Source organism: Drosophila sechellia, chromosome 3L, assembly GCF_004382195.2.
Source record: "Drosophila sechellia strain sech25 chromosome 3L, ASM438219v1, whole genome shotgun sequence".
Taxonomy (NCBI): domain Eukaryota; kingdom Metazoa; phylum Arthropoda; class Insecta; order Diptera; family Drosophilidae; genus Drosophila; species Drosophila sechellia.
In genome coordinates, this window is record NC_045951.1 from 1,672,336 (window position 1) to 1,694,908 (window position 22,573).

Genomic DNA, 22,573 nt, shown 5'->3' on the forward strand with positions numbered 1-22,573 from the left:
ACAAGTACCGACGATCGTCGATCCAACATCCCATTTCCATTGCTGCCAACCATGCGCACAATGGATCCCACTTTGAAAAATTGCAAGGTGGAATTGAGATGCAACAAATAATGTCTGTTTTTTATTAAAACGCAGCTTAGAACTAGCAAATAATCGAGCAAAGGCTTACGAAGGAGTATTATTGGCTTAATATCGGCGCTACAATATAATTTCGCTAGTAAATTCATGGGCAGATGACTAACTTAGGGCTACGGAATGCAGTGTAAAACAAGTTAAATGCGCATAACAACTATCTTAAAACTAGGAGTCTGACTAGAGGAGGTGACTACGATGATGGTGATGATTGAGGCGCACCCGTGCCTCAGGACTCGCTGCACATCTTGCGCAGCGACGCGGTTAACACTCAGAAGGCGACCATCGACGGACTCCGGCTGTTGCGCAGGGGCGTGAGAAGGGGCGTGGCAGGACTGCTGGCGCGGCTAAAGCAACTGGAGCAGCAACTCGAGGCCTCCTCCACCTCGCCCTCGGCGTTCGCCTTGTGGTGATAGGGAATCGGTCGCTTGCGAGCGCTGAAAGCACAATGAATAGATTAGTATGGGATTCGCATAGCAAGCTTAATAACCGAAGGGAAAAAATGAAAGTAACTCACCAAACTGAAAATCGTAAGGAACACAAAAGCAGTGGCTAAAAATCAAACAAAAGAAATCCTATAAAACCATATAATCGGTAAAGTGGCAAAGTTTATTTGTGGATTGGCTTAATTACGAGAAATCAGGATGACACACAATTGGATAGCTACAATTATATAAAAGAAGATTGGCGAGTAGTAAAATTATAAGTAGTTCCTGAGTCGGCTGAAAAAAATAAAATCATTTAGAAGAAATCAAGAGTTCGTGCTGTATAAATAAGGTGTACAATTATTGTAACTCAATCGTGTAATGGATATTAGCAGCCACTAGCGTCTTGTGCTGCTGCGCGGCGATCGACGGCTACGAAATAAAATGTACAGAACAAATAAAATGTAAAAGAAAACGATTATTCAAAGAAATAATGAGGGCAACCAAGGCGGGGCAGGAATCCTGCCAAGCTACCTCGTTATGCGACGTCTGTCCAGAAAGCTTGGCGAGCCGCGACGCCTTGGGATGGAGGGCGATCGAGAGCCGGACTGTGATGATCCGGATCCGCTGCCGGAGGAGGAGCTGCCCGAGCTGCTGTTCGAGGAGCAGCTGGAGCGGGAGGAGTGCGACCCGGATCTGGAGCTGTGCGATCCGGTGCGACTGCTGGAAGTGCTGTACCGCCTACGAAGAGGGACAAGACTTAGCATTAGTCTGCATTAGGAAACTTGCTCAACCAAGACTTACGATCTCGACTCGCTGCTGGAGTCATGTCGATGATGGCTGGTGCTGGTGCGCCTCTTGCTGCGACTCCGACGATCGCGACTGCGGCTTCTACGGGCCGCACTCTCCGCCGCCGCCACAGTGGCCGTGGATACCTTGGAGACGATGGCATCCACCAGTGAGCTGTCTGCGAGCGCTGCGACTAGGGGCTGTGGATCGTGAATTTTGAATGGTTTTATAACGATTTTCGGTTTCTGTTGGTGTTGATGGTGATGATGAAGGTAGCTAATACTATTGGCGGCCACAGCCGCAGCCGCCGCCGCCGCATTGAAGCTAATGGGCCCGCCACCACCCCGGACATGCGACGGATGACCCAACAGCGGAGCACCTGGCCCACTCATGCCCACAGCAGCTCCCGTCAGGGACAGCAGTCCCGGATGGCGCTGTCCATGGCCGAAGAGAGCCGAGTTGTAGACCAAGCCACGAGCCAGGTGGTGCGCCTGCTGCTGCTGCAGGCTGTGCTGGTGGTTCTTGCAGATGTTGTAGTGTGTGGCGGTTAGCAGGGGACCGTGGTTGAGGCGGTTTGTGGTGCGATTGTATGTGCCCGGAGTACCCGCCAGAAACGGGAGCATGGCCGCGTTGTTGCTGTTCCCGCCGCTATTGCTACTGTTGGAATTCGAATGAGGTACCCCGCCACCAACACATGCATGAGGGTTGTTAGTACTATGTCTACTGTTAGGGTTATTGTTCAGCGTGCGGTTGTGGAAGATACGCTTCCCCGGAGGATGCTGGTGATGCTGCTGCTGCGAGTGGTGATGAATATGCTGTGGAGGCGGCCTGTTGTGGTGCACGTGGTTCTTGTGAACCAATGTCGGACTCTTTGCGTCGCCATTCGCCGCCACTTGGGGCGTCTTGCAAACGGGCGGTGTGCTGGTGTCCCTTTTCTTGATCGGATCCTCCACAGGCACAGACAGCTCTCGATCAGGATCCCGCTGCTGAGGCTGCTCCTGACGCTGCTCCAGCGGCACAATCACCGTCAAGGGCGGCGGGGGCGTCGTTGTCAGTGTTACCGTTGTTGTAGTCAGTGTGTTAATCAAAGCGGTCACGTTGTTAGCAACAAGGAATTCGCTTAGCGAGTTACGTTTGGTAGCCGTCACCTGGTCACTGCCACTTACTTCGCTACCCTCTTTGGCCGGGTCTTTCTCCATGATCTTGATCTTTTGCTTGGCCTTGGCCGCTATCCCAGACTTCAGTTGCTCCAGCATGCGCAGCTCCTGCTGTTCCTCGTGTTCGCGCCTGCTCTGCTGGAATTCCTCTAAGGCGGCACCATCTACTCCTGTTTCCGCATCGCTGCCGTCGTCGCTTTGTGCCCTCAGGCGGACCACTGGAGCGGGTTTCGTCGAGTGGGTTTCCTTAACTTTGGACGGTCGCGTTTTGTCCCGTACAATGTCGTGGTAGCGTTCCGGATGACGTTCAGCTGGCGAGTACCGCAGCTCAGAGGAAACGGAGCGAGAACGACGGCTCGTACGCTTGGGACTCGCGTCGTCCACCTTGCTCTTTGACTTTGACTTTTGCGGGGAGTTCGATTGCTCCCGTTTCACGCTAACGCGGCTCTCCTTCTTGGGGCTGACCTCCTTCTTAACCTCTTTTTGCTCTGGGGTCTTGCTCCTCTTCTTTTGTTTCCTTGGCGTGGGCTTAGGCGATGGCGTACGCGAGGAAATCGAGCTACTACTGGAGCTGCCGGAATCCGAGCTAGAGCTGGAAGCCGCCCGCTTTCGCTTAGTCTGTTCCAGGGCCACCATCACCGACTTTGTGCCAAGGATGTCGTTAACAGTGTCCTCGGCCGCTTTAAAGGGATTGAAGGCTGGCGTTGGCACCGACTTCTTCGGTGGCGCCCCTGGGGAATTGGGTGGCGATTTGAATCGGGCATTGCGGCTTAATTTAGTGTCATCGTTTTGCTTCCTGCTAGCATTGGTAGGAGACCGCTGTCGGCGGTCGTCTCTTGATTTGGAACTGCGCTCTCTTGGCGATCGTGTGGGCCGGGGTTCCTTGGCTGGACGTTCGCTGGAACGCTGCCGCTCCTTGGAACGTGGCCTATCCTTTGATTGCAGTGGCTCCCTAGAGCGCTGCCTTTCCCTTGAACGCTGTCTTTCCCTGGAGGGCTGTCTCTCCTTTGATCGTTTCCTCTCGTTGGAACGCTGCCTTTCCTTTAAGCCTGGCCTATCCTTGGTCAGTTGCATCTCCTTAGAGCGTCGCCTCTCCCTTGAACGCTGTCTATCCTTCGAGCGCTCCCTATCCTTCGAGCGCTGCCTCTCATTCGACCGTTGCCGCACGTTGGAACGTTGATTTTCCTTCCGACCCGTGGATCTATCTCGCCTTTTGTCCACTGATTGTTTTTCATCCTTAGGCCTGTGTTTGTCCTTGGACCTTTGTCTATCCTTAGATTTCGATCGACGTCTTTCCCTGGATTGTTCTTTTTCGTTGGATTGCGGTTTCTCCTTGCATCTCAGTACGTCCTTCGACCTGGACCGCTGTCTTTCTTTGGATCTCCGGTTTTCCTTGGATCTTTGTCTTTCTTTGGATCGCTGTTTTTCAATAGAGCGCTGTCTTTCTTTGGACCGCTGTCTTTCCTTAGACCGCTGCCTATCCCTAGATTGCTGTCTTTCCTTAGACCGCTGCCTCTCCCTAGATCGCTGTCTGTCCCTCGATCTGTGCTCCTCCTTGGAGCGCTGCCTATCCTTAGAGCGCTCTCGATGTCTTTCCGTCTTCTTGCGCGGTGGAGTATCCGCTGATCGTCCCCTCGGCTTGTGTTGACGACTGTCTATGGAGGCTTCGAGTGGCCTGGATTTCGTATCCTTGCGCTCGCGAGAACGGCTGCGCATGACATTTTCCTTCTGCGGAGCCTTCTCATCGGACTTGCAAGCCTTTGCCCCACGGGACCTGTCCGATTTGTTCTCCTTCCGCGAGGGGGAGCTAGGTTATACAAACATAAGTTATTCATTCTAGAACTATAAGACTAAACTTACTTCGTGCGCTCCGAGTCCGAGGAACTGGCCCGTACGCGTGACTTCTTTTTCAGCTTCTTGTCGCGTTTTTTCTGCATAATAGAAGAGTATGGAGTGTTAGTGGGCCGACTTAAGTGCTAGGCGCTCTTGCTAAGAGTCTAACTGTTAGCAGTAATGTCAAACATAGTTCATTCTTTATGGCATGATAGACATATGAAGTTAGAGTTTGGTGCTTTCAATTTGGCAGCATTTGACTTTCGCAAGCATTCTCTCTAGGACTGGAAACAGTTTTGCATTTTGCATTCTGTATTTGTACAACAGTTTCGATCGGCTATCACTGCGCACTAGGTATCAGTATCATATGGTTGTTATAAGTAGCTTAAAGAGAACAGTCAAATGAAAGTACTTACAAAACTACAAGAGAGCCATTGAAAGCTATCCTATATTAATGAAGCGCCAAGGGTTTTCATAAACAAAATGTAAATTTTTCGTTTCTTGAATTTACTTAAATATCTTGGAATGATTTGTTGTTCGAAAGACAATCTACGTGTAACGAAAATTTGGAATAATAAAATAAAATGTTGGAGCCATCCACAGCACATGGTATTCACTCGGAAGGAGTGGGCGTGGATAGTTCCATGACAATAATGATATTCTTCTAAGCATCTATACGAACGAAAGAAAAGTTGGTAGAAAATTGAGGGAAATCATAAGGTTAGAATGAGTTTGCAGCCTTTTTACCTTTTACAATATTTGTGGGTGAGTTTTGGTAATTTTTGATTACTAATTAAGTAGTATGCTTTAGTATTTATAAGGTAGAGAACGGTTTATGCAGGATTATAGTTCAGTACTTGGTTATTTGGTCAATCGATATTTTGAATGTTCATTTGGTGGAAAAAGAAGTAAATAAGCAAGAGAAGAAATGGCGTATGTTTAATATTTGGTGAACAATTATAACAACGAAACGAAAAGTCAGACGAGTTATCATCATATACAGGTAATTATAATATCATATGTAAATATATAGAGAGAGGCAGTACTTCCATTCGGATTGGATTGTTGGGTCAGACGTATTTATTAATTAGTTGGTTGTTAGTCAAGGGATGAGTCGTACAATAAAGGAATAGAAATATGCATATGTTACAATATTTGCAGTTGGGTGTCAAGGAGAAGGAGCCCCAGAGATCAGAGAGCCCTTCGTTGGAGCGTTCGATTCACCAAATCTCGCACTAGTTTTGTCCAACAGTGACCTCCGCTTATGGGCTCTCCCTCCTCGCACCTTTCTCCAGCTCCTGATAGCTAATGTGCACAGGTTGGGAGCCCTAGCTCCTGCCTACCTTGTCCTTCTTGGCCTTCTTTCGGGCACTCTTCGACTCGCGTCGCTCCTCCTCGCTGCTGTCATCCTCCTCGTCGCTATCCCGGTCGCTGTCCAGCCCACTCTCGCTGTGCTTGCGCTTGCGCGACTTTTTCTTCTTTGACTTACTGCAAGTAGAAGGGTGGAGTTCGATAAGAATGAGTGGATCCGCAAGGGCACGTTCATTCGACAGCTAATCGAAAGTGTTCTTTGGTGCTGGCTACGAGACACAGATTGGACAGGGCGCTTTCGGTAGCCGAAAGCCTAGAGCTCCAAAGTACTGGTTAGCAGCAATGTATAAATAGGTTGGTTTACTTGTTGTTCAGTGCTTTACCTTCATCGAAAACTGCGCAAATGGCTTTGTCTTAACATTATAGAAGGTAATCATAATAATAGAAAGAAAGATGAGAAAGTAATTCGCTTTTAATTTTTGCAACACACAGAGAGACCTCTTAACGTTATCGTTTATTGTATGGTTGTAAGTTCTAGTAGTTCTTTACTTGTTGTTTTTGGTATTGTAGTTTAAGTTGGCAATGCAATTTCTATGGTTTAATTGTAGATTGTAGAATCGAATTATTACTTACCGCCGGGCAGAGTTTGGGGGAATGTGAATGGGCGAATTGTGGGGGAGTATCTGTGATCAGTTGTATCGGGTTAGATGGTTAGTTTGGATCTGATGGGATGGGTTGGGGTTTCGAGTGGTTGGGTGGGTGCGTGTGAAGTGTTGGCTAGTGGAGAACCCATACGTACTTAGATCCCTGATCACTCTACTCACTCTCGCTGCACACGGATTCAAATAAAAGATAGTCTTGGCAAGTGTTAGGATATCGAAAGTATATATTGCAGAAAGGCATTTGAAACATTTCACTTGATTGAATTGGTTCTTATAGCTTGTTGGATAGTGTTAGCTTGGTTAAAACTAAGTGTGAGTCATTTGTACGTGGCTTTTCGCTTCTTTTTACTTTCTTTCTCATATGAGTCCCTTTTGTGGTTTCAAATGCAATGTAAAAGAAGGAGTAGAGACGAAAAACAAAATGTATTAAGCAGTTGATTGATAGTTACATAGTATCATTGATTTTCACGCTCTAAGCGCACGTGTTTACAGTTTACTATGTACGATAAGGAACAAATCAAAAGTCATGACTGTAGAGTCCAAACAAAGAGCAAAGGAAACAAACACAAAGCTACGGTTGTCGAGGGATTCAAGTTTCGGATTCCGGCCAGGACTCTTACCTCTCTTTCTTGTGCTTCTTCGACTTCTTCTTCTTCTTGCGCTCAGGACTGGCCGAACTGAAATCCAAATCCAAAAGTTAATCCTCCAGTCGTACAAGTCGCTACCATCTACCCACCTCTCTCTGGCGCGCTTCTTGTGCTTCTTTTTGTCTGTCTTGGAGACATGATCGCGTTCGTCGCCATTGGTTGCCGCATCGCCAGCATCGCGATCCCGTTCGCGGGAAGGAGTGCGCACTAGGGCGTACCGCTTCCCGGTCTCCTTGTCCTTGCCGGCTGCTGCGGCAGCTGCCGCCGCTGCCAGGCTCTCGCGCTGGGCGTCCAGTTCCTTTTGGAGAGCCACGCTTTTGGCCAGGTCTTCCTTCGCCTTGCGATCGCCGTCGAAGCTGCTGCCCTCGACGAAGTACTCGGATATGTTGAAGGCCTCGCGCAGCCTGGCGTTCTTCTGTTGTTGAGCCTCGGCTATTTGATGGGTGTCACGAGCACTGGAATAAAAAATGGTTCGTTTAGTTAATAAAGTGCCAAAAAAAAAGTAAGCGCCTTAATCATAAAAACTAAATGTTTGTATATTCTGGTTCCCCTTCAATAAGTGGCTACCTTGTGGCCACAGCACTGCCGGCTCCCAGCAGTGTCCCCAGCAGACTGCTCGAGGAACACTTGAGCAGCTCGAGCAGGACGCTGCCATCGATATTGATTTTCATCTGTGACGAAGGCAGTTCCTTCTGGATGGAGTGCTCAGCTGTTCGGTGGGCCGGCTCAAGTACCGGCCCCGGGTCCTTCTGTTGGCAGGCGCAAGCGCAGTCCGGGTGAGTCCTCTTGGAGACTGCTGGTCGCCTGGTCTTGTTGGCGCCGCTTGCCAACGCCGGCCGCAAGGGCTTAAACTTCCTGGCCACCGACGCGTAGTTCCACGTGTGGGCGGTCAAACGGAAACTCTCGTACTTGGCAAGGTACTCGCGGTTGTCGTGCTGGAAGTAGGGTGCCTTGGTCTTCCTGGCCCCATTTGAGGTGGCAGACGGAGCAGAGGAAGCGGGCTCCCCGGTTTGGGTGCGGGGACTGCTCGTTTTGCTACCGGGAGTGCTGATGGCGGCGCTCTTTTCGGAGGTGGTGGTGGTGATTGCGTGACCTGCGCGTTTGCGTCGCTTGCGGCGTTTCTTCGGTTTCACCACCTTCACCGTGGTGGCTTCCTTTGTTGTTGTCGTCGTGGATGCAGTGGCCGCCGAGGCAGTTGCTGTGGTTCCTACTGCAGCCGTAGCCGTGGATGTGGTGGTGTTGCTATAAATCTCCGAGGAGAGCATTTTTGCCTTTAAGTATAAGTATTTCACTTATGATGTCTTTGGAGCTGCCTGTTACAAAGGCAGATTATTCATATTTATCGTAACGTTTTAATCCATGTGTGTGGAAGACAGTGGATTTTAGGCTTTAGTTTATTTTATTCCGCGTGTATTTTGACTTTAATTTGTAATTATTTTGAAAAGTCGTTATTTCAACTTTAAATATCCATGTTATTGGAAGACGATGGATTTATATACTTGATTTCGGATTTTTGATTCGCGTTTTTTTTTTTATGTTATATATAATATATGTTTAAATCCATGTAATTGGAAGACAATGGATTCGCAGAATGTTTATGCTTTATATAAATACAAAAATAGTTTTCCTTTACAAGATACTTTGCTATAATTTCATCGGTTATGATTGGAAAACGATGGATTAGCATATATTTGTTTCACACTTTCGGCTACATTTCGTAGAGCCCGTGATGTTTTAATAAATCCTTATTCATCTGGAAGACGTTGGATAGTTTTTAAGAGATGTTGGATTATGGTTATTTGATTTACTCCGCTGCTGCTTCGTGCACTTGCCTTCTCCACTTCGCGACTTATACTAATTAATTACTGACTATGTTTGGAAGACTTATTTAGTGATTTGTTGCATTCATTCGGCTTAGGTATCGAGCATTACTCCTACTGGCCCTGCTGCCCCATGAAAGAGGTTCCACTCTTAGCACTTGCAACAACCACTAGAACACGAAGACGACGACATGAGTGCTTAATCCGCGGCTCGAAAGCGGCTGGCAATGCTGACTTAGGGGTGAACCAAGGGCTATGCGACACAAACACCACCACCACCACCGCTGGGTTTTCATTCAACGGGTGCATTTGCAGAGCTACTCCTCCTCGGGCACACTTGAAGGGCTTTTGCTGGCTGGGTGCCGAGCCCTCCCTCCAGGTCATTGGGATATCGTGTTTTATTTTGGTTTTTTCCTTTTGATTGGTAGACTTATGGATGCATTTTGTGCTGAGCTCCTGACGAGGCGGATATCGATTTTTCCAGCGATTTTCCAGCGCCAATCGTGCCTTTTTTACCAGGTACCCTGAGACGGCTCCTCTGCGCCATCTCCATCGCCAGCTCCTCGCCGTACACGCCAAGGGAACTTAATGGGTCGTTTTAGCAGGCGGTAATTGCTTTTAATTTGTGTGTAAATATATCTGACTGCTACGCGGCGTTTCCTGAGCGCTTTGGCCAACTTGCTGTGGCTTTGGAAGACTTGAAGTGACTGAAAGCCGAACGCATCCCGGAAAATCTTTGCAGCAGCTTTTTCTCTACCACGCGACGCCTGTGATTGGCCCCCGAATGAATGAAAGAAGGGGTGGCGCGTTGGGCGCTGCGGCGGCGCATGTCTCTTCTTGGATGTGGTTTACAGCTGTCGTGCGCTGGCCGAGATTTGAGCAGGCCTTCGGTTTGTTTAAGAGCTTATTGATTTGTCCACTGGGAGCACGTTTTGCTTTAAATTACATAAGCTATTAAAAGCGTGGTACTTACGCTACGCGTCCGAATTCATCTTTGGCCAGATCTGTTTTGCCCTGTCCCATCAACTTCTGGCGGAAGGAGTCCACCTGCGACTTGATTTCCTCCGGGGTGTGTCTGTAATAATTAAATTTCAATGGATAAGATATTTAGCAGGGCTATTAATCCGAAGTTCCTAATTCTACCTTTAAGACTAGCTTGATTAGCTCAATAAGGCTTGAATGTTTCACCTATCTAGACTGTTAGATTAGCTAAGGAGTGTTTAGATTTTAGTCCGCTTGCCCGGACATGCGGATGTCTTCCACTCAAAATAATCTCTACAACTGAAATGCACTTTTTTCACCACCAGCCGAGTTCGGGCCACCGGAAGTGCTCACATATGACGCACCGAGGGGGTGGAGGAGGCCCTGTCCGCGTAGGGGTGGCTCGCCACCGGGCTGGGGGTAGTTCAGTGCTCAGTTCGGCGCGTGTGCGTCCGCTCTCTGGCGTGCAGGAGCAGCTACCAGGCGCCAATGTAAACATAAACAGCGAAGGAAGCAACAGCCCCAGGCCGGCGTTATATAACCCGGATTGACATTACATACTGGCATGTAATTGCCCATGTCCCCTGCTCACCCCTGCTTCTCGAGAATGTCCTCAAATTCCAGGCACTTGACTTCGATCTTGCGTTTGCGGTCGTGGTCTAGGATCTCCTTGTTCGGCGGCCGGTTCAGCTGGGCGTCCAACTTCTTCGTGTCGTCCTCGGCGCGGTAGTCCTTGTCCTTCTTCCCGGGCCGCACACATGCCCAGTTCCGCTGCACGTGCCCATTGGTGCCGGAGCCACGAGGCGTGGTCAGGCCAATGCCGTTGTACATGCTGGTCGGCGATGTCCTGCGAGTTCCTCTAAACTATCAACGACTCCCGGCGGCCACTGGGTACTCCACCAACGCTGCAATTACACCACACGAAAAATCAATTTAAGTTGCAATGAGTGTGGTGTTCGATTTGCCTGGCGTTCTCACCTCTGTGATATGTCCTGTGCCTCTGCAATACAAGCGCTGGCTTCCCTAGGTTCCCTCACTTTTCAACAGTTTATTCCTTTTTGTCAAAATATTCGACTAGATATGCGACAATATGCCACTCTCAGTGTGACCAGATGACTAATGTCGCCTAAATAATCCCTAGCTGTCAATCCCACGATGAAGTTAACAAGAGTGGATCCTGTTCATAGCAACGAAGTGGATGCTATCGTGGAGTAAAAATCGCCTGAAATCGGCGGAACGGGCACACTAATTACTAAACGTAAACAACAATATTACACTTTCTTTATTTTAATAGATATATAGATTTATTAGTCTAAAATCATGAGTGATGCAGAGGAATCAAAAGCAGAAGCCACCGCCAAAGTGTTGTTCAAAAAAGCCGGGCGGAAAAACCTAAGGCAACGCAAGAATTCAGACGAAGAAGAAAAGGAGGAACAGTAAGCCGTAAACAATTATAAATGAATTATACTAAAGTGTTCATTTCTATACAGATTAACGCTAGATGAGATCAAAGAACGCCAGCGCCTCAGGCAGCGACCCAATGGCGTCAGCCTTGTGGGACTGGCGCTGGGCAAGAAGATCGCGCCCGAAGAGGAGCTGGCCATCAAGGATCCCTTTAATGTGAAGACCGGTGGTCTGGTCAACATGAAGCAGCTGAAATCAGGCAAGATAAAGGAGGCGGACGACGCCTACGACGTGGGCATTGGCACGCAGTTCTCGGCGGAGACGAACAAGCGAGATGAGGACGAGGAGATGATGAAGTACATCGAGCAGGAGCTGCAGAAGCGCAAGGGAGGTGGAACGGAAGACGCAGCAGAGGACGACGGGGATGTGAACAAGTACCTGACCCCTGAGGATGCCGCCCTGTACGCCCTGCCCGACCACCTAAGGCAGTCCTCCTCGCACAGATCGGAGGAGATGTTGTCCAACCAGATGCTCAATGGCATTCCTGAAGTAGACCTGGGCATTGTGGCCAAGATCCGCAACATAGAGGCCACCGAGGAAGCCAAGCAGAAGCTTATGCAGGACGCCAAGAACAAGAAGGACGGACCCTCGCAATTCGTGCCCACCAACATGGCGGTGAACTTCATGCAACACAATCGATGTGAGTTCCCAAGTGTGAAACGTTTCCGCGGATCCGAAACCTTTTTGTTACTTTCAGTCAACATCGAGGACAACAGCGATCAAAGGAGGCGCAAGCGGGAGGAAAGGGAGGGCAACAAATCCGCACAGCACCAGACGAATCCCAATGGAGTCAAGCGAGCCACAGATGATTACCATTATGATAAGTTCAGGAAGCAGTTCCGCAGATACTAAAGATACGCGTGCCAGCAATAAAAAGTACAATTTTTTAGGTTCAGGATTCTGTTTTATTTCTATATTTATTTCATTTAAATGTACTTTAAGAATTAATTCATTAATCCATTGATGGGGCCACTTCTGTAAAATAAAAACAAACACTTGGTTAGTTATGCTTTACAACGAAGAACATATTGCTTTAATGCTTGAGATCAGTGAGAGACAAAATTAATTTCAAAGCAACGAATGACTGAGGCTCAATGAGATTCCTACTCAAAATATCATCAGAATGAAGATAGTTGTTAACTGTCAGTAACTAAAACAGATACACACCTTATAAGAAGTTAGTCCAGCGAATCGGGAAACAATGGCACAACTGAAATAAATTATAAAGAATTGTTAAGTAGAGCACTTTAAGAGAAGCCCATGTTGTATGAAATGATTTGATCAGTGGGAGATTAAAATTGATTTCATAGCTTCAGGTAGCTCAATGAGATTCCTACTCGAAATATCATCAGAGCAGATCACAATTTAAACTACTGCATCCAAAATATACACACCTTGAAGGATATCATATCCAAGGATCCAGATACGAGCCAGATTGCAAACTAAAACGAATTAAGATCTTGATTAGCTTGGTTTGGTTGAGTATAGCTTCCTTGAGCATAATGCTATTATCAGTTGAGACAATATTGATTTCATGGTTATTTCAATGAGATTCCTACTCGAAATATCATCAGCTAAGTGTTATACATTAATATAACAAAATGAAATTTTAATTACCTCTTCGTTTAGCAAGTTAAGCTTCCCATTTAAAGACAGCCTGCGATAGAAGTTAGCGTTAGCAAATTGAAAGATTGTTAGATATTAAAAACTCACCTTTATCGAGCGTTAAAACCAAAAGTATCCAATCTGAAAGAGAAACCTGAAAGAAACTTAGAACCCATAGAGCCCACATTGAAAACCCACACTTAGTTTTTGAGTGGTTTTATTAAACCCAGACAACTTTGAAACGTTCATCCTCGCTCTACCGTGTCAGCTTAGCATTACTTTGTTTATAGAAAAGAATCTACATATAAAATGTAGAACGCGATGCCCATTCCACACGTTACCGCAGATTGCAGCGCTTATATGATGCCGATCTTGTTGGCAATGTCCAGGGCGTCGTAGTCGCGCGCCAGGCGCACATAGGCCTTCTTCTGGCCATCGGGGCGGATGAGCACGTTCACCTTGGCCACCTTGATGTCGTAGAGCTTGCGCACTGCGGCACGCACGTGGTTCTTGTTGGCGCGCAGGTGTGTGAGGAAGACCAGGGTGTTGTTGTCCTCGATCTTCTTCATGGCCGCCTCGGTGGTCAGTGGGTACTTGATGATGTTGTAAGCGTCCATGCGGTTCCTGGTGGGCACCGACTTCCTGGGGTACTTGGGACTCCTGGGCAGCTTCAGGGTGGTGGGCCGACGGAAGTGCACGTTGGTGCGGATCTTGCGGGCACGGGTGCCGAAGGCGCCCTTGATGATCTGTTCGGAAAGAGCAACAAAGAAAGTACGAGGTTAGCCCGAGTGGATCTCCTCAATATTAAGCAGCTGATGCACACCTTCTTCTGGACCTTCTTGGCGTTCAGCAGAGCCACAGCCTTGGCCTTGGCGGTTCCCTTGGCGGGCTTGGCGACGGGCTTTACGCCCTTCTTGGCCTTGGCGGCCGCACGAGCCTTGGCAGAGAGCTTGGCCAGCACGGACTGGGGCTTCTTGCCGGCGAGGACCTTCTTCTTGGCATCCTTGCCCTTGGCCTTGCTGGCCGCGGTCGTCTTCACGGCCGCGGGCTTCTTGGCAGCAGCACCGGCGGTCGCTGGTTTCTTGGCGGCCGGAGCAGCCTTCTTGGCCGCTGGGGCAGCAGCCTTCTTGGGCGCAGCGGCAGCTGGCTTGGCGGCCGAGGGAGCAGCCTCCTTCTTGCCGGCAGCGGGAGCCGCAGCAGTCTTCTTCTGCTCTGGCTTCTTGTCGCCAGGCTTGGCTGTAAACAGAAGAGCGCGGAGTCCACGGATTAGTAAACATGTTCGCACAAAGTTAGGTTAGGCCTGATCGATCAGCAAGGCAATGGGACGCTTTCCGACAAATTCAGCTCCATTCGAATAAATTCAACTTTGGATTGCTCACTCGGTAGCTATACTATTCCATTCTTAACACACACTTGTACATTACCACGCAGACACACCGCACGTGGCCGAAACTATGGATTATCTGTTCGAACACATTTATGCCTTAAAATCACAATATTTCGCACAAATTCGATTGCCCTCTGATGGGCTGAGCTGTCGCCTCCATTTTGCTGATCGATTCACGCATTTTTCGCATATTTTTGAATGAAAAACCCTTACCGGATTTCTCGGTTGGCTTTTTGGGTGGCATTTCTACGAGAAAAAGAAATGAAAAGGAAAACTGAGGGGCAGTTGTCAAAAGGCGGAAGCCCGTTTTGACAGGAGGGTGGCCAGATAGCTGGAATTTTGCACGCAATCAGTGCGCTTGGCAACACTGCTACCGTACTTATTAGCTGTGTCTGGCTTGCTACCTTGACACTGTGTGCGTGCAACACAGCCACAAAAATGTGTGGCAACGCTGACGGTGCTTAAGCAGAAACGGTACGTTTGAAATTCAATTTTAAATCGAAAGAAATAACCAATTTGTTTAAAAATATTTTATTCAATGCCTTACGTTTAGCTAAAAATACAAGTTGTACAATCTGCAGGCTAGCAAGCACAGCCACTTCTCTGTGGCGAGAGGCGGCTACCAAAGAAGTTGCGTAAATCTAAATATAAATAAATGTAAGCTGATAGGATTATAACTCCAATAGAGAGGCTCACCAAAAGTTTGCGATTTAACAGATGCCTGAGTGGCCTGTTCCTGAGGTTTATTCTTAATCGACCTAATTTCCTGCATTGCAGCCTCTTCAAAAGCCAGGCCAGCGATCCTTTGGAATAATTCCGTGACTTTGAAGCCAGATCGTGCCGAAACGGACCAATATTCCGCCTGGAGCTCGGCGGCTGCCAACCCTGCTAGTCGTTCCATGCGTACAAACTCCTCCTTCGACTGAAAAGTTGGTGCTATTACTTGAATCTTCTGTTGGAAAGGTGGTTTACCAAGAGGTCTGCTTTTGTGCCCACCAGGAAAACCAAGGGTCTCTTGCTTGCATTGTAGTTGAGTGCGCTGTTTAGCCATTTTTTTGCCGACTCCAGCGAATCCTTCTTCGACATGTCGTAGGTGACCACAATCACTTTGGTTATGGATTATTATTGTTAAAACTCTCTCCTAATGATTTAATTAGTTGGTATTTACCACTTGCATTGCGATAGTAGGCTCCAGCGATGCACCTGAAGCGCTCCTGACCAGCAGTGTCCCACCTGCAAGTAGAGCATTTCAAAATCAAACTGATAGCACCTTCTAGGCAGTTGACCCACATTTCCAGACTGTATTTGTGACCCAGAATGCTGAAGTTCTCCAGCTCAAAGTCCACGCCAATGGTGGCCTTGTAGTTCGACTGAAACTTGTCGTAGCAAAACCTGCGGATGATTGTGTAAGTTAATTCATGTAGTAATGCTTATATGCCATGCCATGCTCACCGATTGACGATGGCCGTCTTGCCCACGGAGCAGTCGCCCACGAAGATGACCTTGCAGGGTCGGAACTTGGGCTTGCGAGGCGCCTCTAGGTAGTAGCGCACCTGCGCCCCAAAGTCCCGCTCCTTGTTCAGCGGAGTCTGGGCGGCACTGTAGGCGGGTGGCAGGTGCCGCATGTGGGTGCGAGGATCGTGCAGGACCACCGTGGGCGGTTGGGGCAACAGCAGGTTCTGCCGCAGTCGATGGGGCATGGCGGACGTCTCTATTCCAACTAACTAAGCAGCTCAAATTGGGGAAGCCAGCCACGTCGTCGGCGTCATCGCCTCCGCCGCAAACCACAAACTTGGTCGGCGTGAACTTGGTGGCTATCACATGCCCAAGGTGCCGGGAGCTACTTTACACCCCCTGCTTTGCATTGTAAATGCAAGTGCTCGATAAGAGCAGCCCAGGTGTGGGTTAGTTCCGATAGGGAGAAGGCCTTAAGAGCTGCCATTGTATCCATATCATGAGCATTAAACCTTCAAGCCCGAAAGGAAAACGCTAATGGATTAGAAATGGATTTCTATTTGGTGGCTTTATTTGTGTCAACCATAATACATAAAATCAATCAAATCAAATCAAGCCCTCGTTTGCTTCGTCCCACCTGGATAGCCGAAGTAGCCGACGCTCTTCACCTGCTTGCGGAGATCGGGCTGCATGGAAAGGGCCTTGAAGATGGCTCTCTTCAGCTGCTTGTACTGAAAGTGCGGCGGGAAGGGCATGTCCTCGAAGGACAACATCAGCAGGTTGCCCGCCTCGTTTCCCACGGCCAGCGAACGGCCGCAGTGGGTGAACCTGGAAGCCGAGGAGATACGAAAGGATCACTCAAGCAGAAGACTCCGAACTCACTTGAAGGTGGTGTAGAAGATGTCGGCGTCTATCACCGTGGAGGACACCGGCTTCATGGTGCTATTGCGCAGGTCCCAGATGTCCACGGTGCTGCGACTGAGCGAGACCAGGATGGTGGAGTGGGTGCGGCTCCAGCGGGCGCAGTGCACCGGGGACAGGTGGTGCTGAAGGGTCACGATGGGCAGCAGGATTCCAGCCAGCCAGATTCGAATGCACCTGATGGGGACGCATGAGTGAGGATAGAGAAATCCGGGACGAAATGGCAGTAGATCTCACCAGTCACTGCCGCAAGTGAGGTACATCCTTGGTGACCAGGGGGAGAACTCCATGCAGGCGGCGGGTCCATCGTGCACCTGCCTCAGCTCCAGGTGCTGCAGCGGGTAGTTCGTGGAGCACTTGTACAGGGTACCTTCGTCGGTCAGCACATAGTATATGTCCGCCTGGACAGGATCGAGCACAATCTCCAGGCACTGCGGATGCCTGTTGGCCAGGAGGGAAGCCGCCGGAGGCTGACGCTCGATGGGAATCCCTTCCAGCTCGCCCTCCGCCCGCTGGAAACGCTGCTGCTCGAGTCCCAGCATATTGGGACTGTTGATCAGACGGTACTTGGTCACCGCCCCAGCCTGCGAGGTGGCCAAGAAGGGCGTAATGTGCGGGTTCCTGCACCCAACATCGCCCTCGAAGTAGATCCATTTGATGGCCGTTACAGGCTCGAAGTGGGGGGAGGACGAACGCTGTGATACAGCGAGTGGTGGCAGATCCTGTCCAGAAATATCCCTCACCTCCACACCTCCGTTGTGCAGTCCAATGGCCAGCAGTTGCGGTTGGGTAGGGGAAAACTCGACGGTGACCACGGGCACCTGGTAGTGGTAGCGTCGTTCCGGGTTCACAGGGTTCTTGATGTTCCACACGTAGACCCAGCCGGATCTGGGCAACTTTCTGACCTTGCCGTGGCTGTACACCCCGTAGGCCACCGCCATGATGTCCCCATTACTGGGACAGAAGCTCATGTCGCTCACCGCCTGGTGAACCTTGGGATCGGACAAGGGGGGGCTCAGTCGCCACAGCAGGCCCAGTCGGTACTTGAACTTGACGTCCTCGGCCAGGGGATCTGGAGGAGCCATGTTCCTGTACCTCCGCTGTTGCGGCTCGAACACATTGCTGGCCAGGATGCGCATGGTCAGCATGAGGGCCAGTCGAAAGCCGGGCAGGCTGTTAATCCCCACGAACTGATCCACCCCTCCCACGTGGTAGGTGGTTATCTCCATCTTCTTCTCGCCCTGCACCTGGACACTCGTGGTGGACTTCTCCAGGTCGGTGTACGTGTCGTACATCTCGAAGTTGGACACATAGGAACCCATCTGGGCGGTGGTCAGCCGCTCGGTGTTCACCAGCCTGGACTTCATCAGCGCCGTCTTGGTTTGCGTGTCCGCATCCACGGTTCTCCGCGTTTTGTCCGTTCCCGAGAGCAGCTCGTCGTACTTCCGGTTGTCCTCCATCACCTGGCGACCCTCCTTCGTGTCCGCCAAGGCGGTCATGCTGCGCCGCTCGAAGAGCACCACGATGGGAGTCTTTCGGAGCAGCACCTTGATGAAGGGCGTGGCTGGAGGACGGGCGGAGTGGGCGGAGCGGGCAGAGGAAGCGGGCTCCTTCAGATAATTCGGTTCCTCCAGGGTGGGCGACATGGGCGTGTCCAGCTGCAGCTTGTACAGATTGATCTGGCGGGTAAACATGCTGTATGGCTTGATTTCTTTGGACATGAAGGATGATAGGCACTCACCCCTAAGGCAATGTCATCCAAGGAAGCCCTCATCACGCACTTCGTTCGGTACTCCGGGGTTCGGAGCTTATGGAGATGCTGCTGCTCCGCTCCGGGCTCCTTCATCAGCGGATGCTCCTTGATCATCCTGCTCAGCTGCTCGAAGTCCGCGGTGCGGTAATCCTTCCTCAAAGGTCGCGACATCCTCCTCGAATAATTGGGATGAGCGCGTGCCGCCGTTTTCCCAACTTGTTTACTGCGTTTGCAGACATGGCAACGCAACAAAGGTGGCTACAATATATGGGTGCCATAACTACCAGGTGCCGTAGTTGCACTCGGATTGCAGCATGGGATTCCATTAGCGGGCTCACACATGACTGCGCTCATTGCGTCCATAAATATTTATAACTCACATTTAAATCGCGCAACAAAAGTGCATAATAAGTGGGTGGGGTGCCAAGCCAAAAACAATTGTGGTGGGTAAGCAAAAACGTATATTTAAATATGTAGTTCCAGTTGTGCAATGAAGATGAAACCCCCGTAGCCTAACATCAATTGGGAGCAGTTTTATAGAGCAGTACCTTTAGTGATTCCAATAATTCCGACCTGTCACAAGAAAAATCCCCGAACCGGAGAAATGGAAAACAAACTATAAACTACAAAATACAAACTACAAATTACAAACTACCAACAAATGAAATTCGTATTCGTACTCCAATTAGACAGTAGAAGAATAGCAGACGGAAAATAGTTAGATGGTATATGGTAAATGGTAAAGGGTCTTTAATTCCGCCACATAGCCACATAGGAAATGGCCAAAAGATGAGGGGCGGAGGAGCACTTGGCCATGTGGGCGATTGCGAGCAGCAAGCCGTGCAGCACACTGAACGAAATTAAGATCGGGTTAGGAATGAAATGTGATTCCGGTCCCAAGTTTAAATGCAAGGAAATGTATCCACAGAGAAACTATTTCAACATGAATCACAAACTACAAATATGTGACAATCTTGGATTGAAGATGGCTTGTTATTACAAAGCGATTTTCCGTGTATAGAAGATATGGAAGTCGAAAAGAAGTTGTTTATGTTAATTTGGCTTTATGCTTCGCTACGCTGATTCGCTTGATGAACATATAGCAAAAAGAGGGCTGATTATGAGGACGCCGAAGATGATGATGAGGGAGCCCAAACCGAGCGACTATGGCCAAGTGCACTATGTCAAGCGGAGGGGCAAACGGCAAGCGGGCAACTGGGCAACTGATGGCCAAGAAGAACAAACCATCAAACCGTCAACGCATCAAAGCGTTAAGTAATAAATGTGCAGGCAGCCAGCGAAAAGAAAGAGTTAAGAAAAAAAAAATAAAAAAACAAATCCAAGCGGGCTATAAACAATAGTCGTCTGTCTTGCAGGTTGCGTGCATTGTGAACTCTGCACGAGCCAACGATCGTTGTTGTTGGCCGATTTGGCCAGACTCTTGTTGTTGCTGATACCACATTTTGGGGCAGCAACAACCACTGCAGTCAGCGAAACTCAGTGAACCGCCACCAACGCAACGCCAACTGCGACGCCGACGGCGACTGCGCAGTCAGCGCCACACTGAATTACATCTTTCAGTTGTTGAACAATATTAATAATACTTTAAAATTACACGTTAAGTTTAAGAATCAGTTCTGTGATAGCTTTTTAATGGACTAACCAGCTTGTAAACAAGTGATACCACTGATACTGCCATATAACTCCAGCCAGTTGTTAGCCATGTTTGCCCAGTGTTTGTGAGATAATTAATAATTTTGACCAGCCCGCAAGAAACGAGTCTGCGGAGTGGTCCCCGTTTGAAAAGGGAAATAAAACGTCACTTTTTACGAACATCTAATTGTGTCCGCACCCTGGAAACCCATAAAACGCGCCATCTCGATCTGCCCATGGGCTATGTGCCATATGTCGCTCGCATTCAGATCGTCTGGGCTTCTTACACCTGTTTTATGTCCCCACTGGCCCCAATGTGCGACGACTGCCCCTTGGAGCGCCGACTGCGCCGCCCGGCGTTTCGGTGTAACACATTTTCAGTTCGTTTCCATTGTGGCACGGAGCGCGGAAGACCAGCGAGCCAGCGAGCCAGCGAGCCAGCGCGTCAGCGGAGAAGAGCTGGCGGCAGAGCTCAAGTCGAGCTCGGAGATTTTTGTCGAGGCAGCGGAGCGACTTTTTATTCGTTAATTAACCGTCGAGCGGGCCAGAAGTCCGAGTTGCTCGGCTTAACGGAAGTGCTGAAACCGGGCGGCTAATTGAGCACACCTCGCCTCCAGTTGACACCTGAGACACCAAAACGAATCGAAACCGCTCCACATAGCTCGACTCATAACTTTCCTCGCTGGCCGGCTGCTAATGTCTCAATTTGTCGTGCGCGTTGGGCAAGTGCAGTTGCCATTCGGCCGTGGATGTATCTGAAAGATACGTTTCGGGGGAACTCGGTTCCTGAGTGATTCGGAGCTTATGCTAATCATCTGTGCTGCTCCGCGAGACGGATCGTTTCGCCATTGACCCACACCCGCATAGCCAGTGATCACATAACGAAATAACGAAACCAATCAGCAGACGATCTTATCAGCGCCCAAAGAGGAGGAACACAATGTTGTTTTGGAAGAGGCGTCTTCGGCGATCGAGCAGCTCTTCGAGTAAGTCCCAGTTTCTATATGGCCAAGTTTGTGGGTATGGTGGGTATGGTGGGGATGGGGGATGGGGGAAGGGACCACGCCTCCAACGATTGGGCAACAAGAAATATGATTTCGCCGGGCAGGTGAATTTCGATGTTCGGTCCAAGTGACAAGCTCGAATACTTTGGCCTCGACTCATCTGCATAATTTGCATCTTAAGCATTTTTTCTGGCTGTGCCCAGCGACTGGTTTATTGATTTTATTTCAGTGCTTCCCTGGCCAAGATCGTAAATTCACCCCGCTGGGCTTCATCACCCACAAAAGATGTGGACAAATACAAATGAGAGCGCGAGCCACGCGGGACATGAATAATAGCTCATATCTGGCCATCGAAATTCTCGCCGAGGTGTTCCCTTTGCGGATGACGATTGCCCAGAGATTTATGAATGGATTTAATGTGTTTAGCATAATTATGCAGATCGCCGTGTAGAAGATAATATCTCACTAGGTTTGGTTTCAAGCGTAAACACTTGGGATGGAAGTGGAAAGATTTGACACATTCACGACCAGTCCGGATAAAGATTTGATGGTCCTAAAGGTCTTGGGAAGAATGGGCTTACCAACCATTATGGTTATAGTGTGGTCAACACATTGTACCCAAATCCCTTAAAAAACCCATCGCCCGCAGTCAGGTGTCATAACAGATTTGTCCCGATGGCCAACAAGGTGTAACTGCTATGCAGCGTCTCACTGGAAACCGGCCCTTGTCCCCACATTCCTGTGGTTCCTCTTCGTCTTCTCCCATCCCATATCTGCTCCATAACTTTCCAACCAAGTGCCGACTATGTGTCTCAGTTCTTAGCTCTGGGGCTTAATTTGGGATCAAAAACATGACTTTGACTTGTGGTAATGTGATGTTAATGACAATCATCAGCAGCGACACAAGCAATAACAACGCAGACAGAACGAGGAGTAGGAGGAGTAGGTGACATCCACACACACCACCACGCCACATGAAAGCAGTAGTCCCAGTAGTTGCTAGCCCCGCCTCCTGAGCCGCGGAGCACGCCTAACACGATTCCGGAGATCGGACATCTTCGCCAGTGACATTTATTTTATGTGCGTTCCGTTCCCGAAAGTCGTGGCCCATAATCGGCTTACCCAGAGTTCTTGGCTCTACCATTCCGCAGTTGACACTTCTGGCTATTTCGTCCGCTTAGTTCGTGCCCGGAGTCTTCTGTTTTCAGTTCAGTTCCCTATAGAAGCATAGAAGCTGCCCATCAAGTTGCAGGTTTAATGGTCGCTTGTGGCCCAGTGCCGCATCGAAAAATGAGTTCGGCGTTTTGTTGTGACATTTTAATGGCCTGCCCGAGCTCCATTCCCCACCGCCGAGATGGTTATCAATATTACAAAATAGTTTTCGGCTTTCGGTGGAAGCGTGCTGGATGGGATTGGAATGGTAAGCAGTGTCTGGAGAATCTGAAACCTGAGACCATGAGCAAGGTGGAACAATTTAAATTACCATAAATCAAAACCCACAGATATACACAGGCTACAAGAAGTGTGGAAACATAAGTTCCAATTGAGAGTTTCTCACCGAGTTTAGCCGGAGC

General features: G+C 49.2%; 6 protein-coding genes, 1 long non-coding RNA gene and 3 other non-coding genes across 18 annotated transcripts in view; 2 read left to right on the plus strand and 8 right to left on the minus strand.

Annotated features, from left to right (window-relative positions):
* Positions 1 to 93: 93 nt before the first annotated feature.
* On the minus strand, positions 94 to 10,872 carry LOC6610370 (serine/arginine repetitive matrix protein 2). 9 transcript variants are annotated; one of them, XM_032717236.1, is made up of 11 exons: positions 10,736 to 10,872; positions 10,350 to 10,662; positions 9,750 to 9,851; positions 7,524 to 8,198; positions 7,046 to 7,411; positions 6,930 to 6,986; positions 5,680 to 5,824; positions 4,364 to 4,434; positions 1,362 to 4,310; positions 1,092 to 1,298; positions 94 to 569 (listed from the first exon to the last, which is right to left on the minus strand). In XM_032717236.1, exons 2-11 carry the CDS (start codon positions 10,586 to 10,588, stop codon positions 404 to 406), a joined length of 4,977 nt encoding a protein of 1,658 aa, XP_032573127.1. In that variant the 5' UTR covers positions 10,589 to 10,662; positions 10,736 to 10,872; the 3' UTR covers positions 94 to 403. The 9 variants fall into 9 exon arrangements, with proteins under 9 accessions (XP_032573127.1, XP_032573124.1, XP_002034956.2 ...); XM_032717233.1 differs by lacking the exon at positions 7,524 to 8,198 and having other exon boundaries at positions 1,362 to 1,546; positions 2,513 to 4,310; positions 10,736 to 10,870; XM_032717234.1 differs by lacking the exons at positions 94 to 569; positions 7,524 to 8,198 and adding an exon at positions 706 to 989 and having other exon boundaries at positions 1,362 to 1,546; positions 2,513 to 4,310; positions 10,736 to 10,870.
* A 113-nt stretch (positions 10,873 to 10,985) lies between these two features.
* Positions 10,986 to 12,116, plus strand: LOC6610371 (telomere length and silencing protein 1 homolog). The gene is made up of 3 exons (XM_002034921.2): positions 10,986 to 11,193; positions 11,248 to 11,861; positions 11,919 to 12,116. Exons 1-3 carry the CDS (start codon positions 11,078 to 11,080, stop codon positions 12,071 to 12,073), a joined length of 885 nt encoding a protein of 294 aa, XP_002034957.1. The 5' UTR covers positions 10,986 to 11,077; the 3' UTR covers positions 12,074 to 12,116.
* On the minus strand, positions 12,104 to 12,823 carry LOC116800884. The gene is made up of 3 exons (XR_004361645.1): positions 12,616 to 12,823; positions 12,389 to 12,431; positions 12,104 to 12,196 (listed from the first exon to the last, which is right to left on the minus strand). It is a non-coding gene; the product is annotated as an uncharacterized LOC116800884 (long non-coding RNA).
* On the minus strand, positions 12,258 to 12,353 carry LOC6610372. The gene has a single exon (XR_048484.2). It is a non-coding gene; the product is annotated as a small nucleolar RNA Me28S-Am2634 (small nucleolar RNA).
* Positions 12,493 to 12,584, minus strand: LOC6610373. The gene has a single exon (XR_048485.2). It is a non-coding gene; the product is annotated as a small nucleolar RNA Me28S-Am2634 (small nucleolar RNA).
* LOC6610374 lies at positions 12,723 to 12,806 on the minus strand. Its single transcript, XR_048486.2, has one exon. It is a non-coding gene; the product is annotated as a small nucleolar RNA Me28S-Am2634 (small nucleolar RNA).
* Positions 12,824 to 13,135: 312 nt separating the features above from the next.
* Positions 13,136 to 14,530, minus strand: LOC6610377 (60S ribosomal protein L23a). The gene is made up of 3 exons (XM_002034923.2): positions 14,427 to 14,530; positions 13,650 to 14,062; positions 13,136 to 13,572 (listed from the first exon to the last, which is right to left on the minus strand). Exons 1-3 carry the CDS (start codon positions 14,455 to 14,457, stop codon positions 13,183 to 13,185), a joined length of 834 nt encoding a protein of 277 aa, XP_002034959.2. The 5' UTR covers positions 14,458 to 14,530; the 3' UTR covers positions 13,136 to 13,182.
* A 229-nt stretch (positions 14,531 to 14,759) lies between these two features.
* Positions 14,760 to 15,913, minus strand: LOC6610378 (ras-related protein Rab-34). The gene is made up of 6 exons (XM_002034924.2): positions 15,666 to 15,913; positions 15,504 to 15,605; positions 15,382 to 15,446; positions 15,186 to 15,319; positions 14,910 to 15,135; positions 14,760 to 14,854 (listed from the first exon to the last, which is right to left on the minus strand). The coding sequence occupies exons 1-6, from the start codon at positions 15,911 to 15,913 to the stop codon at positions 14,796 to 14,798; spliced, it is 834 nt and encodes a 277-aa protein (XP_002034960.2). The 3' UTR covers positions 14,760 to 14,795.
* Positions 15,914 to 16,265: 352 nt separating this feature from the next.
* On the minus strand, positions 16,266 to 18,561 carry LOC6610379 (WD repeat-containing protein 78). Its single transcript, XM_002034925.2, has 4 exons — positions 18,331 to 18,561; positions 16,827 to 18,268; positions 16,551 to 16,766; positions 16,266 to 16,496 (listed from the first exon to the last, which is right to left on the minus strand). The coding sequence occupies exons 1-4, from the start codon at positions 18,511 to 18,513 to the stop codon at positions 16,280 to 16,282; spliced, it is 2,058 nt and encodes a 685-aa protein (XP_002034961.1). The 5' UTR covers positions 18,514 to 18,561; the 3' UTR covers positions 16,266 to 16,279.
* A 1,958-nt stretch (positions 18,562 to 20,519) lies between these two features.
* Positions 20,520 to 22,573, plus strand: part of LOC6610384 — a 40,753-nt gene continuing 38,699 nt past the window's right edge. Inside the window, exon 1 of the mRNA XM_002034930.2 lies at positions 20,520 to 20,981. Coding sequence (XP_002034966.2) covers positions 20,936 to 20,981 — 46 coding nt within the window. The 5' untranslated portion in view covers positions 20,520 to 20,935. The remainder of the gene's footprint in view (positions 20,982 to 22,573) is intronic.

Coding starts and splice junctions, on each gene's coding strand:
- LOC6610370 (XM_032717236.1), bottom strand. CDS start 10,588: ATGTACAACGGCATTGGCCTGACCACGCCTCGTGGCTCCGGCACCAAT. Junction 6,987..7,045: donor AAGAAGCGCGCCAGAGAGAG/GTGGGTAGATGG, acceptor TTTGGATTTCAG/TTCGGCCAGTCCTGAGCGCA. Junction 570..1,091: donor GACAGACGTCGCATAACGAG/GTAGCTTGGCAG, acceptor TTGTGCTTTCAG/CGCTCGCAAGCGACCGATTC.
- LOC6610378 (XM_002034924.2), bottom strand. CDS start 15,913: ATGCCCCATCGACTGCGGCAGAACCTGCTGTTGCCCCAACCGCCCACG. Junction 15,320..15,381: donor CTACTATCGCAATGCAAGTG/GTAAATACCAAC, acceptor CCATAACCAAAG/TGATTGTGGTCACCTACGAC. Junction 14,855..14,909: donor TGTTAAATCGCAAACTTTTG/GTGAGCCTCTCT, acceptor ATTTATATTTAG/ATTTACGCAACTTCTTTGGT.
- LOC6610379 (XM_002034925.2), bottom strand. CDS start 18,513: ATGTCGCGACCTTTGAGGAAGGATTACCGCACCGCGGACTTCGAGCAG. Junction 16,767..16,826: donor CTCACTTGCGGCAGTGACTG/GTGAGATCTACT, acceptor CGTCCCCATCAG/GTGCATTCGAATCTGGCTGG. Junction 16,497..16,550: donor ATCTTCTACACCACCTTCAA/GTGAGTTCGGAG, acceptor CTCGGCTTCCAG/GTTCACCCACTGCGGCCGTT.
- LOC6610377 (XM_002034923.2), bottom strand. CDS start 14,457: ATGCCACCCAAAAAGCCAACCGAGAAATCCG. Junction 14,063..14,426: donor AAAGCCAACCGAGAAATCCG/GTAAGGGTTTTT, acceptor TTCTGTTTACAG/CCAAGCCTGGCGACAAGAAG. Junction 13,573..13,649: donor CCAAGAAGGTCCAGAAGAAG/GTGTGCATCAGC, acceptor CTTTCCGAACAG/ATCATCAAGGGCGCCTTCGG.
- LOC6610371 (XM_002034921.2), top strand. CDS start 11,078: ATGAGTGATGCAGAGGAATCAAAAGCAGAAGCCACCGCCAAAGTGTTG. Junction 11,194..11,247: donor GAAGAAGAAAAGGAGGAACA/GTAAGCCGTAAA, acceptor ATTTCTATACAG/ATTAACGCTAGATGAGATCA. Junction 11,862..11,918: donor CTTCATGCAACACAATCGAT/GTGAGTTCCCAA, acceptor TGTTACTTTCAG/TCAACATCGAGGACAACAGC.